At 36.3% G+C, this 12,708-nt stretch overlaps 1 protein-coding gene across 1 annotated transcript in view; it reads right to left on the bottom strand.

Moving 5' to 3' along the window:
* LOC145984905 (uncharacterized) overlaps positions 1-4,311 on the bottom strand; it is a 318,537-nt gene extending 314,226 nt beyond the window's left edge. The window contains exon 1 of the mRNA XM_083118286.1: positions 4,188-4,311. Within this exon, the coding sequence (XP_082974412.1) occupies positions 4,188-4,262 (75 nt within the window). The 5' untranslated portion in view covers positions 4,263-4,311. The remainder of the gene's footprint in view (positions 1-4,187) is intronic.
* Between the last annotated feature and the right edge of the window lie 8,397 nt (positions 4,312-12,708).

Genomic DNA, 12,708 nt, shown 5'->3' with positions numbered 1-12,708 from the left:
TACATTGTTGAAGACGACTATGGGCAAACAAGAACAGTTAATGCAGTAGTGTAGGAAACAAATAATTAATCGTTTTCAAGCTGACTTATAGACATTTTGCGAAATTCATGGTTTACAGTTTGAACGCCAAGTGTTCCAACAAGACATGTGGGACGTGGTAACAAGGAATTGTTGAAGGAACTCTTTCCCGCTGGCATCGTATCACGAAGAACAGATTTTCCTTTCCCACCCCTTAGTCCTGATCTTACGTTATGTGACGCTTATCTATGGGGACTTCTGAAAGAAGATTGCTTCTCACAATTTCCAAGAACCCTGGACCAGTTTCGTACCAACATAGAATCTGTTATTGGCAACATAACGCTAGATCAGTGTTCCAACATAGTCCAAGATATGATAAGACGAATGGAATACGTTGTCGATAATGGTGGCAGACATGTTGAACATGTAATTGTCTGATATGAAGTGTACTGTATCAAGCAGTTGCGTACTTCTCAGAAATAAATGAGTTCAGCTTCAGTTAATTTTTCTTGCCGCACCCTATATATGCATATATATATATATATATATATATATATATATATATATATTATTTGCTGCGACGTCAAGGGTCCCGGGTTCGAATACCGCTCGGGCTTGGTTGTTTGTGAATGTCCATTCATCAATTTCATTATTTCATCACTAATCCCCATCTTCGCAAATTATCCAGGAGGCACAAAACGCGAAGTAAAATAAACTAAATCAAACAATATATATATATATATATATATATATATATATATATATATATATATGCATGCATGAGAAGCCTCCCTGGGATGTTTAGTACAGGACCCCACTCAATGTGGCGGGTTTTTGGCGGATCTTCTTTTAGATTATTTCTATGTTGAACCAAAGACAAGTACATCAACCATTTTGCATTTCTAGTATACCCATCCACTGCAGGACCGGATTTGAGAGAACTTTGGAGGTCTCCAATCTCTATCTACACTGGTGAATGGTGAAAGATCAAAGTGGAATCCGAACCACTGTACAATCTACCTCTGCCAGGAAACGAACCCAAGGACCCTTTGGTTATACTGTGAAAGCATCAGAGATTCTTGTGAAATAGAAGTAGTTCTACACCGAAAATGATTATGGAAAGAAAGAAATAAGATTGAGAATTCATTTTGTCGGAAGAAACTGTCACATGGGAATTGTTGGACCTAGAATGCTCTCGCTTTGTGGTTATCAGTTGACGTTATTGCCTTGTAACCAAGAAGCCCCGGATTCGATCTCCGGTGTCGATTTATTCAAGTGTATAGTAAATCTACTCCTGCATTTGTGATTGTTAGTTTCATTATTTTACTATCTAGAAAAGGATTGCAAAAACTTTTTTTTGTTAGTTTTAATATAATGCTATCAAGATTTTCCTCAATATTTATTCATCTCTTTTGGGATGGGCACGTGCCCCCACGGCTCTCCCGCCAACTCCGCCAATGCATTCCACAATGTGAACGCGGGCCTTCTACTGCTTCTTCAGAGAGCATTGTCAGTACACATAATCATTTCTTGCCTTCTTTAAAGTAAGAAGGTTCATCATGAATTACACTGTAGTTTCTTCTTCCGACCATGGGAGCTATTCACTAAGGAAGCCATTTTCTATGTGATGAAGAAATGACTTACATTCAGTACGTAAAGTAACTTAATAGTGAAAGTGAGTACAAGAGGTCAGCGCCAAAATGGTCAGGCACCAAAGTGTGTGGCGCCAAAATTACCTAGCACCAAAATCCCCGCACCAAGATTTACTGCACCAAAAAGTCCTAGACCCGAAACATTGCTTTGAAAAGGTGTGCAATATAAGAAATATATTTGCAATGCAGTAAAAATATAACGTATCATTTGACATAAGTTGACCATAGCACGCGCAATATTGGAAGGGGGGCTCACTATGTTTCAACTGTGGCTGATCCACTCACGGATTTGGTGAGATTTGATTTACAAACGAGTCGGGAATCAGGCGAAATCAATCCATTATACATATTTTCTTCAGAAATGAGAAAGTGTTTCATTTGTAAGAGAAGTGTAAAGCACAAAATTTGAGAAAAAATAACACTTTTAAAAGGCAGCAAAACTTGCATTTATCACACCACACATATTTGAATTGCTTTGATAAAAACCAAGTATTTTTCTCATTTGTAAGAACTATAGATGCCAGGACACGCGTAGAATAAATTTAAATTATTAGCTACATGTAAAACATTTCCCCCCGATAAAACACTATCACGTAACTACAGAAAGTCATAAGTTACAAAACAAATGGTTACTAAAGTCGTTATGATATTTTGCACGCTAAAAAAGTAACAGTATCTGCAATTACATCACACAATTGTTTTCCTTCATGATGAGAAATTCTTATATCTTTAAATTCTTTCTAAATATTCTAAATGAAAAGGAGCATATAGAGTGTTATAAATTAATGAAAAGGATTTGAGTAAATTGCCTTTGATTTCATAATTTTTAGTAAAAGAAACTTTATTCCAGTGCTACAATTATTATCAATAGTGCATTCTGCAATTAAAGCTTAGTTTTCAACTATTTTAGCTGCTAAAAGCAATCGAAATAGAGATAATTTTGATTTTATGTGAAATTTTATTTGCACACTGGAGATATTAGCTTACATCATGTATTAAATTTCGAGAAACATGAACAGTTTTTAAGATCTACATCTGAGGTCTTGTCACCGAAGTATACTTAACTTCGATGGTGTATACGGTACTAATTACACACGTGCATAATTATGTCTGACCGCTTCACTTGTAAGGCGGGAAATTGATTTCAGGATTGATGTCTGTCCAGGGTGCACATATCGAGCATCTGTAATACGTACCAAACTTTTAGAGATTCTTTATGTACTGATATGCACCTTTTTTGCTGTATTTGTTATAGTTATTTTACTATAAACGTTCGAAGCCCCGGATAGTATTATGAATCGCACTGCATTTCGATTTTTTTTAGAAGAGTAGTCACGTCGTTGGTTTTGAAATTTCAAAAACGTACACGCGCTTAGAAATACTTCCACGGGAATATAATAAATGTTTCCAGATTCTTGTTTTTTTTTTGCAAGGGGATGTGTTTCGTATGGCGGTGGTGTCTAAAATGTCTTGTCACCAGGAGGCATTACCTGCGACCGAAGTTCAGACCACTTGTTAATAGGGATTCTAATCAGATACCTTTCATTTTCAAAAATCTCGCGTGAGGGGGCGGAGGTGAAGGGGGACTTTCCCTCAAGATATTCAAATCCCATCCTTTCTTCCACGCAGTACAACCTGGGACGCTTCTTGCAGGCTAGCGAGGGTTTGGCCACAGCCAGGATGATCCTCTGCGTTCGTTTGCGTCTTCCATCTGTGTTAGTGATTGTCCTTTTATCTATCTTATGCCGATCGACACCATCAGCCCAAGTGGCAAAAAAGCAACGTAAAATAAACAAAATCAAATAAAAAATTGCACAAGACAAATTATTTTTTTCTAAGCGAGAGATAATCTTGGAAAATAAATTCCGCGACACTCGCTACATCTAATGTATGTCCATGTCGGCAGAAAAATATCATCACCAAATCAGCTAAATGTAGCTATCGTGACTGACATAGACGTTCATATTCACCTACTAAATACTTACTATTTTTAGTTTCAATTATGTACTTCCTTCCTAATAAATTTCGAAAAATAATTTGAATAAGAAAAATTCGTTACAGTTAATTAATTAATAGCATGTCAAGGATTTAGTGACCATTAAAAATTTCTTAAATATCGACACTGTGTTTAAAAAAGAAAATTAACCTGTCGTTAAAATAAATTAATCTAATTTCTTATTTTCGTCTGACTTGAAGAAAACACCAAACTACAACTTGAACTAGCCGTGGAGAAAAGTGTAAATCTGTACGAAGTTGCACACTCATTCACAAATCTGCAAACATTAGCATCGGGTCAAATTGTAGCCACTGTAACAAGTTCACTACGTTATATCTTCGTGATATGATTCTATTCTAGAGCCTAATTTCTGTACATATCCGCCTATAAACATGGATGACAGGCATTCGATGTTTCCGCGCACCCAAATACTAGTTTCCAACAAGAAAGAGCGAAAACATTTAACAGCAGAGAAGAATCATGAAATAACAACAAAAACAATAACAAATAGTGGTACTCACCGCGCGCGTTTCGGTGTTTATTATACTCGTCGCTAGGATCGCTGCTATCGCCGTGAGGTATAACGCCGGAGACATCCTTCCTTTTGAGCAGCTCGCCGCTCACTCGGCCTTGTATCCTGGAAGCGCGGCCGACCCGCAACGCGTCACGGGCACACTAGCACCGCCTAGCGGCATTCTCCCCACTTTGCAATCAATATGACGGGGGAAGAGCAAAACCTTGAAAGAAAGAGACAGAGAGAAAATGTAGTAATCGGTTTTGTTAAATTCGGCGCTAAGTGATGAGAATTAGTGTAAACGCAAAGGCTGCAAAATAAATACAGTACAACATCGCTTGTACGAATCTCGAAGTGGGCAAACAAATGCAAGAGCGGGTTCGAGTATGTTAATTCTTTAAATATAAACATTGGCATACGTCATCTGACGGAAAGCACTGCTATTTTCGTGCAGTGTCACTATACATCAATAACATTGTGCAACGCCCACACAAAGACCTGGCGCCATTCACAAATAGTACCACGATACAGTGACCTATATTTTAAGACCAGTAGCTGCATCACAGGCAAATACGAGCTAAGAAAGAGTTGAATAGTTGCCAGAGATGTGTGCGATCTAGTGGTTTATTCCACACGATATTGTAGTTTTGAAGAAACTTTTCTTTCCCAGGTTTAAAATAATACCAACAATAATACAACACTTAAAATTGGAATGGTACCTCACACTCCACACGCTCGATGCTAAGAGCATTAACCCTGGCCATCGCCTTCTGCTATACTTTGTGTGCATTCTCGGAAAGACGCAGTAGTACACTTTTTGGCCACTTTGGCGCTCATAGTGCGTCATTCCACAACACTTCGTTTAATAGTCTACAAGCGATGCCCTGTGACTATTCTCTAACCTAACCAAGTGAGCATTATCGTAACTGGGCGTAAATGTAATTTAAAAAGTAAAGGATAACAAGTAGTAGGAAGGTTAGGTTTGGAGCTCGTGGCATTTTACTATAGTCACGTAATTTATCAATGGCGATGATGCTGAACGCAATTTGTACTGGGGAAATACTTGAAATATTAGCGTTACGATAAGAAGCGATTTAAAATTTGTTTCTTCTGCAAGATACGAAAATTTATGATGAATTTTTCATTCTTCTTTCGTAGAAACTTTCATTTTTGTTCAGAGAGAAAAAAAAATCTTCTTTGAAATTTGCTAAGTGTGTACATAACTAATCGTATAATTTTCTATTAAAAGTTTCATTATTATTTAGTCTTTAAACCTACGTTTCCGGAAATCTTTAACGCTTAATGACCTCAAGCAAAGAACATGTCTAAATCGCATATGTTTTTCACCTATTCAGAGTTTGGGTTTCTAAGGGGCCGAGTGACAATTCACATTTTGGACAATTGCATCTTCCATCTCAGGGAGAAGAAATTATATGTCTGTGTGTGGGGGGGGGGGGTGCTTGTGTGTGTGTGTGTGTGTGTGTATGTAATGTAGGTACATGTATAAGTACCCGTTAGAAGTATTAGTAACACAGTTAAGAATTCCCTGCAGGTTCGACAGTCGAACGCGTTAAGTGATCGACTTCCAGACTCGACATCTGCTAGTGTCGTAGAGGCTTGAGCATTTTACTTTATGCTCAGGAAATCACTATTCTACTTGACAGCAAATTATGAAATAAGAGTAATGTAAATAGTTCAAAATAACAACACCGTTCTCTGGTGAATATACTTGCTATTTGCACTAAATAAATACATTAGTTTATGCTCGATTTGAAGTGATTCGAATTGCTCACAAACTTTCTTCTTCTCTCTTTCACTTGTTCCTTACAACTGGTTGCTACGCAACAAAACAGTATGCTATAACATTTCTTTCTTTCTATTTTACACAAGAAGTGATTAAACATTTTACAATTTGAAAACAATCACAACATTCTCCCTCCTTTGGAGAAAAATTTTAGAACATTGGTTTTAAAATTTTTAGATAACGTGAAAAATTACAAAGAAAACAAACTTTCTCATGACATAACCATAACCCCACAGCTCTACAGCACCTTGGCGGGCCTTGGCTTACCTACCGACTGCTGGTCTCCCTCCCACACTGTTCCGCCGTCACCTGTTATAGCGTGGAGGTCTCAGACCAGTGAAATTACAAAGAAAACAAACTTTCTCATGACATACACATTGTCATTAATTAACACAGAAAATATTGAAAACATATAATTATTTAAAACAAATTAACATTTCTTAATAAAAGGCTGTTGAAATCTTTTGAAATTACTTAAGTTTACATAAATCGTCCTTCCTTTCCTGACTAGAATTGAAATTCTTAAAATTGGATACATTACGTGTTTGTACAGTTCTCTTTCCATCCAACGATAACAGTTCACAACAGTTACCATTGACTTCTTTAACTAAATATGGACCAAGCCACAAGTCCATAAATTTGTGTAATCGTTTACACTCGGCACTGCTTTGTCCATGGTTTTTGGCTAATACTTTATCATTTTTCTCTATCCTTGTGTATCTATCACTAGTTTCCTTAGGCTTGATTTTATATTTTTCCTTGAAACGAGATTTGGCAATTAAACATTTATATTTCCAAGGAACTGCTTTCAATGTCTCAGGCCAATCAATTTGGTTTAAAACAGGATCTCTTATTTCGTAATGCAAAAATAATTCATTTGGAGTGTATCCCGTTACTTCAGATACGGACTTATTTAATAGTCCTGAAACAAAACTTAAATATTTTGACCAATGTTCATGATTTTTGCTTATGTACAGTCTTAATAATCTAATTACCTCCTTGTTGTATCGTTCAATAGGATTAGCAAACGGAAGATAAACTGAAGTTGTGATATGCCTTATTTTAAATTCTTCCACAAAAGTTTTCCATTCTTGTGACTTGAATTGCGAACCATTATCAGACAGTAGACTATTACATACAGGATAATGATAAAAATATTAAAGTTTAAATTTATTAATTACTTCTCTAGATGTTTCTCTCCTTAAAGGATATGCCATAAGAAACTTTGACATTACATCTATTACACTCAATATAAATGTGTAACCTTGAGATTTCGGAAGTGGTCCTATCAAATCAACTGAAATCAAATAATGTGGCCTGGTAGAATAAACGTGTAAATCCTCCTTTTCATTTTTCAAAACAGCTTGTTTAGTTCTGGGGCAAGTTAAACAATTATTCAAATAGTGTTTAATACTGAAGTTCATCTTTGGCTAATAATATAATTTCTTACATTTACTGGAAACCTTTCCATATCCAAAATGTCCTTGCAAATCATGCAGTTTATGTAAGATTTTCGGTATTAATGAAACTGGCACAACTAATCTCCAATTATCTTCAGAAACACATTTTAAAAATAAAATGCTATCTTGGAGAGCATACTGAGTCTTAAAAGGCTTGGAAAGATTTCCGTTCTCAATCTTCTGAATCAAAGACAATATGGGTCACGATGTTGAAACTCCTTCCAGAACTCCAAGGTATCTTCTTCAATAATATCCAATTTTAAGTTATTAATAAACAACCCGGATAAAGAAATATTTCCTGTAGTAGTATCAGGATATCGACTTAATGTGTCAGCCGCTTGATTGTTTACTCCCGAAACATGGTGGATATCATAATCAAAACCTTGAAGTTTTAAGCACCATATATTTAAACGTGGATTTAAAGTTCTTGCTGACTCCAGCTAAGAAAGAGATTTATGATCTTTTAACAAATTAATTTTAGTTCCTGCTACATAAATATAAAATTTCTCAAAGGCAAAAATAATTTCCAAACATTCGATTTCATGTGTACTGTAAGATAACTCATTACCACGAAGAACTCTACTTGCATATTGAATAATCCTGGGATTATCTTCTGATGTCTCTCCATTTTGCCATAAACACCTCCAAATTCTATCTTTGAACCATCTACATTTATGTTAAATGGTTTAGAAAAATTAGGCTGTGCTAAAGCTTCTGGAGATATAACCAAATCACGTAACCTTTCAAAAGCTTCTACATACACTTCCTTCCACGTCCAGAGAATATTCAACTTTAGAAGTTCATAAAGTGAATGGGCAACTTCTGCAAATTTATTCACGAACTTTCTTCTCCAGTTGACTAAACCCAAGAATTTTCGAAGTGACCTTTTGTTATTTGGTGTTGGAAAATTTAATATAGCAGAATTCTTGCTACTATCTACCTTAATTTCATTTCCAGAAACAATGTGTCCAAGAAAAGCAATTTCTTTAAAAGCAAATTTGCACTTTGAAAACTTGATGGACATATTAACATCTTTAAATTTCTGCAGAACAGCTCCCAGGTGTCTTAAATGCTCCTGCCAAGTATTACTAAAGATCAAAAGATCATTTAAATAGCAAACAACAAAGTCGTTGAATTCTCTCGTGAATAATTTGTTCATCCTGTCTTGAAAAATGGACACAGCAGATCGTATGCCTAGGGGAAGATATCGAAATAAATACTGTCTACCACGATATGAGAAAGCAGTATAATGATGTGATTCTGGAGTTAATGGGATCTGGAAATAGCCACACGATAAATCAATAGAAGAGAAATATTTTAATCCCAAAAATCGTTGTAACATTTCATGAATTGGTTCAACTCTAACTTCAGGACTGATACATGCTTATTCAAATTTCTAAAATCCACTACTGGTCTCCATAAACCACCTTGTTTTGGCACTATGTGTAGAGAATTTAAATATGGGGAAGATTCTTGATATATGATACCCCAACTTTCCCATTTGGCGAGTTATTCTTCTAAATTCTTTCTCCTAGAAATTGGTATAGGATAAGGTGCCGTGGCAATAGGTACGTCACTGTCTAACTGTATTATCTTATATGGTTCTACCTTGGCATGTCTTGGTTTGTCAGAAAATTGTTCGTGATAGTTCCATAAGAGTGAAAATAAATCACGTTTCTGCGAATCACCGATATCTTCAATTGCAAATACTTTCTCTCGTGAATATCCCTCTGAGATGGAATACAATTTGCTTCAATATCTAACATATGTACATATTTTAACATCCTACATGACTGGAATTCATTCTCCGTTATGTCAGTATCATGCTTCACAGCAGAAACAAGCTTATCAGATTCAACACTTATCGAACTAGAATCCTTATTATTTAATGTTGTACAAACTTGCCTTCCTGATGAAGTTATTAAACTTATATTCTGATTCCTAAAATCAACAATTGCTTTGTACTTTCGTAAGAAAGGAACACCTAAAATAATGTCTGTATTAAGTTCTTTTAAAATGAAAAATTCCATTGGAAAGGATTCACTGTTCGTTTAAAATACAACTTCAAGCTGAGATTTTAATTCTTTACTAGAATTAACTACCACGAACTGAATGCTCTTGATTGTTTCTAAGAGATCGTTAAAATTAGGACTAATACTCTCTTTGTAAGCTGACAATTCATATGGATTATAGCTAGGTTCACAAGATTTACAAAAGTAATTCTCTACCGTAGTAGAATAAATAGACCAATGAACAACTACTGACAACTAAAGACAAGAAAAGTGAAACCATGAAAGACATTTACAGCACTGAACAAATCTGTTGTCAGCTTTCGTTATCACCACAACATTCCACCTTGAGAGTACTGGTATCTGTCTTATCATCAGAATTAACTTCTTAACCTTGAACGTTTGTAAAAGTTGCTAGATATGTGCCCTCGTATTGCATAGCAGTCTTCTATCTGCTACGAGATTTAGATGAATCCCTGGAAGACATTTTTCATTAACGAAAAAGACACAACTTACACACACTTAAATACTTGAATATCAATCAAATGCAGACAGAATCTGCTTCAATCCCAGATCTACGGAGATTATATTTCACATCATTTATCCGAGGAACTACTTAACTTCAGGGTCCTGCCACACGGTCGCCACTTTTTGCTGGTGTTGTAGAGGCTTCAGCATTTTACTTTATGCTCAGGAAATCACTGTTCTACTTCACAGCAAATTATGAAATAAGAGTAATGTAAATAGTTCAAAATCACGACGCCGTTCTCTGGTGAATATACTTGTTATTTGCACTAAATTAATACATTAGTTTATGCTCGATTTGAAGTGATTCGAAATACTCACAAACTTTCTTCTTATCCCTTTCACTTGTTTCTTACAACGGGTTGCTACGCAACAAAACAGTATGCTATAACATTTCTTTCTTTTTCTTTTACACAAGAAGTGATTATACATTTTACAATTTGAAAACAGTCACACATAAAAGCTCCGGGTTCAAATCCCTGCCTAGGCGTGCGAATTATTTGGGTTCATTATCAGGAAATTGCTTAAGGAATTAGTTTTACTTCCGTTATTTTCTTTAAGAATAGTAACTCTACCACTGACTAAACAAGACTTGACACCATCTGTCCAAGGGCATATCGAGGGAGTCCGTACCCCTCATTAAAATTAACTTTTAATGTATTCAGTTAAGAGTATGAACTTCACGCCGGATTATGAATAAGTTGTTTACCTAGTTTAGTTAATAAATACAACGCAAAGCATGTGAACATTTTAAAATGTTAAGTTATTTTAAATATTTATTGAATAACATTTAAACTGAATGAAACAGGAGAAAATGACACATAACGTGCTGCAATGGTAACCAGGCCCACATCCAAAGGGGGGGCTTAGGGGGCTCGAGCCCCCCGAAAGTTTTAGGTTTACACTTGATAAAATTAGATTTTATGTTTCTTGTGGTGTGAAATAAAATAATGTGACCATAATTTAAGGAGAGAAATAATTATCGAGGCAAGACGGAGAATGTTCTACAACCCTGTTGTTCATAATATTGCACGTAAACTTTTCTTGCGCTTTCGGTGTTGTCGCAGCGCACTTGAGCACTATGTAGAGACTTGTCAGCATTTGGAAGCTGCACAACAAAGGTAGCGCCACACGTAGGGCGATTCGTTGTAATTTCTAATCTCTGGAAGGAACGAGAGGGAACATTCTTGAATGAGAGAAGAAGTCGAACTACTGGCAATATTAATGAATCTCGATATCTCCGGAACGTTCTAGAATATAATGAGGATATACAAGTAAATACGCGGATTCAATTTCCCGGTTGATCTGTACAACAGGATCTGTTAATGAGACTTCAGAGGTAAGTGTGACAATTGATACAGTCGATTAGTGATCAGCAGAGCTAGGAATTTTAGGTGCTGCACCTTACATTTTTTTGTGTTAAGATGGGTAAAAAAGTGACCCATCCCCAAAGTAAGCACGTATTGAACTCTTCTCATGGTGTTTCGGTTGCACCTTTTTTGCACCTTTTTCACAATCTCAGAACCTTTTCCACCTTTTTCACAATCTCAGAAACTTCTGCACCTTTTCGCCCTTTTTGCATCTTTATCATTTTTTTAATACAACTCGCGCGCTATTTAACCTTACCCACGTCTTCTTGGCACGCGATTCTTGTTTACCGCACAACAATGAATCGGCTTTCTTCAGTTCTTGGACGTTAATGTAGTAATCGCGCGGACTTTAAACAGTGCCAAGAATGACGCGTTACAATTGCTAGAAGTTGTGCTCTTTTTGTCCTATGCTGTATGGTTTACGAATTGTTGTAGGAAAGCTGTTTTGTTTTCGTTTCCTTCTCCCGTCTCAGCGAGCAAGGTAACTGCAGTCTGTGATCGACTGATCGATGCATCGGATTTGCTTGTTCACCATGCCAAAACATAAAGTATATGTTGGGAAACTGCAGGACATTGTTAAACAGTTTAGCGGTGACGGCATTCAGAGTGATGGATCTGTTCTGAGGTGTGATGTGTGTGATATTTCTATTGCTGTTGATGACAAACGGGTTGTGCAGCATCTACAAAGTGGGAAGCACGTCAGGAATAAAGAACTACGAGATGGTAAAGGTGGGAAGCGACAGCAATTCTTTGGTGAGGCGCTTGCATCTTCGAGTTCCAGAAATACAAATGAATTTTCCAGTGAGACAGCAAGGACATTTATAGCGTGTGGAATACCTCTTTCGAAACTTAACAATCCTGTCATGAAATCATATTTGCTAGAATATACTGGGAAGTCAGTTCCAGATGAGAGCACCTTAAGGAAATCTTACCTTCAACCTCTTTATGAAGCTAAAATCTCGCAGATCAAGCAAGTAGTAGCTGACCGACCATCCAGTCTATTTCATACTAGATGAAATCACAGATAGGCAAAACAGGTACGTTTTGAAGATTTTAGTAGCACCTCTTAATGGACATCAAGTGAAACCCATGCTTTTAAAAACTTATTTTCTCGGCAAAACAGATAATGCAAGTGTAATGCAAAGTTTCAGTGATGCATGTTTTGTATTGTGGCCGGAGGGCGTAAAATATGATAGTGTGTGGTTAGTTCTTACAGACCAAGCATCTTACATGTTAGCTGCATTTTCTAATCTGAAGAATATGTATCCTAACTTAAAACATGTGACCTTTATTGTTCATGCTTTGCATCGAGTTTGTGAAGCTCTTAAAGATGAATATACATATGTAACGAATTTGTTTC

Source organism: Lepisma saccharinum, chromosome 3 (assembly GCF_977018435.1).
Source record: "Lepisma saccharinum chromosome 3, izLepSacc3.1, whole genome shotgun sequence".
Lineage (NCBI taxonomy): Eukaryota > Metazoa > Arthropoda > Insecta > Zygentoma > Lepismatidae > Lepisma > Lepisma saccharinum.
The sequence above is the reverse complement of the archived record's forward strand: the minus strand, read 5'-3'. Positions and strand labels throughout refer to the sequence as shown.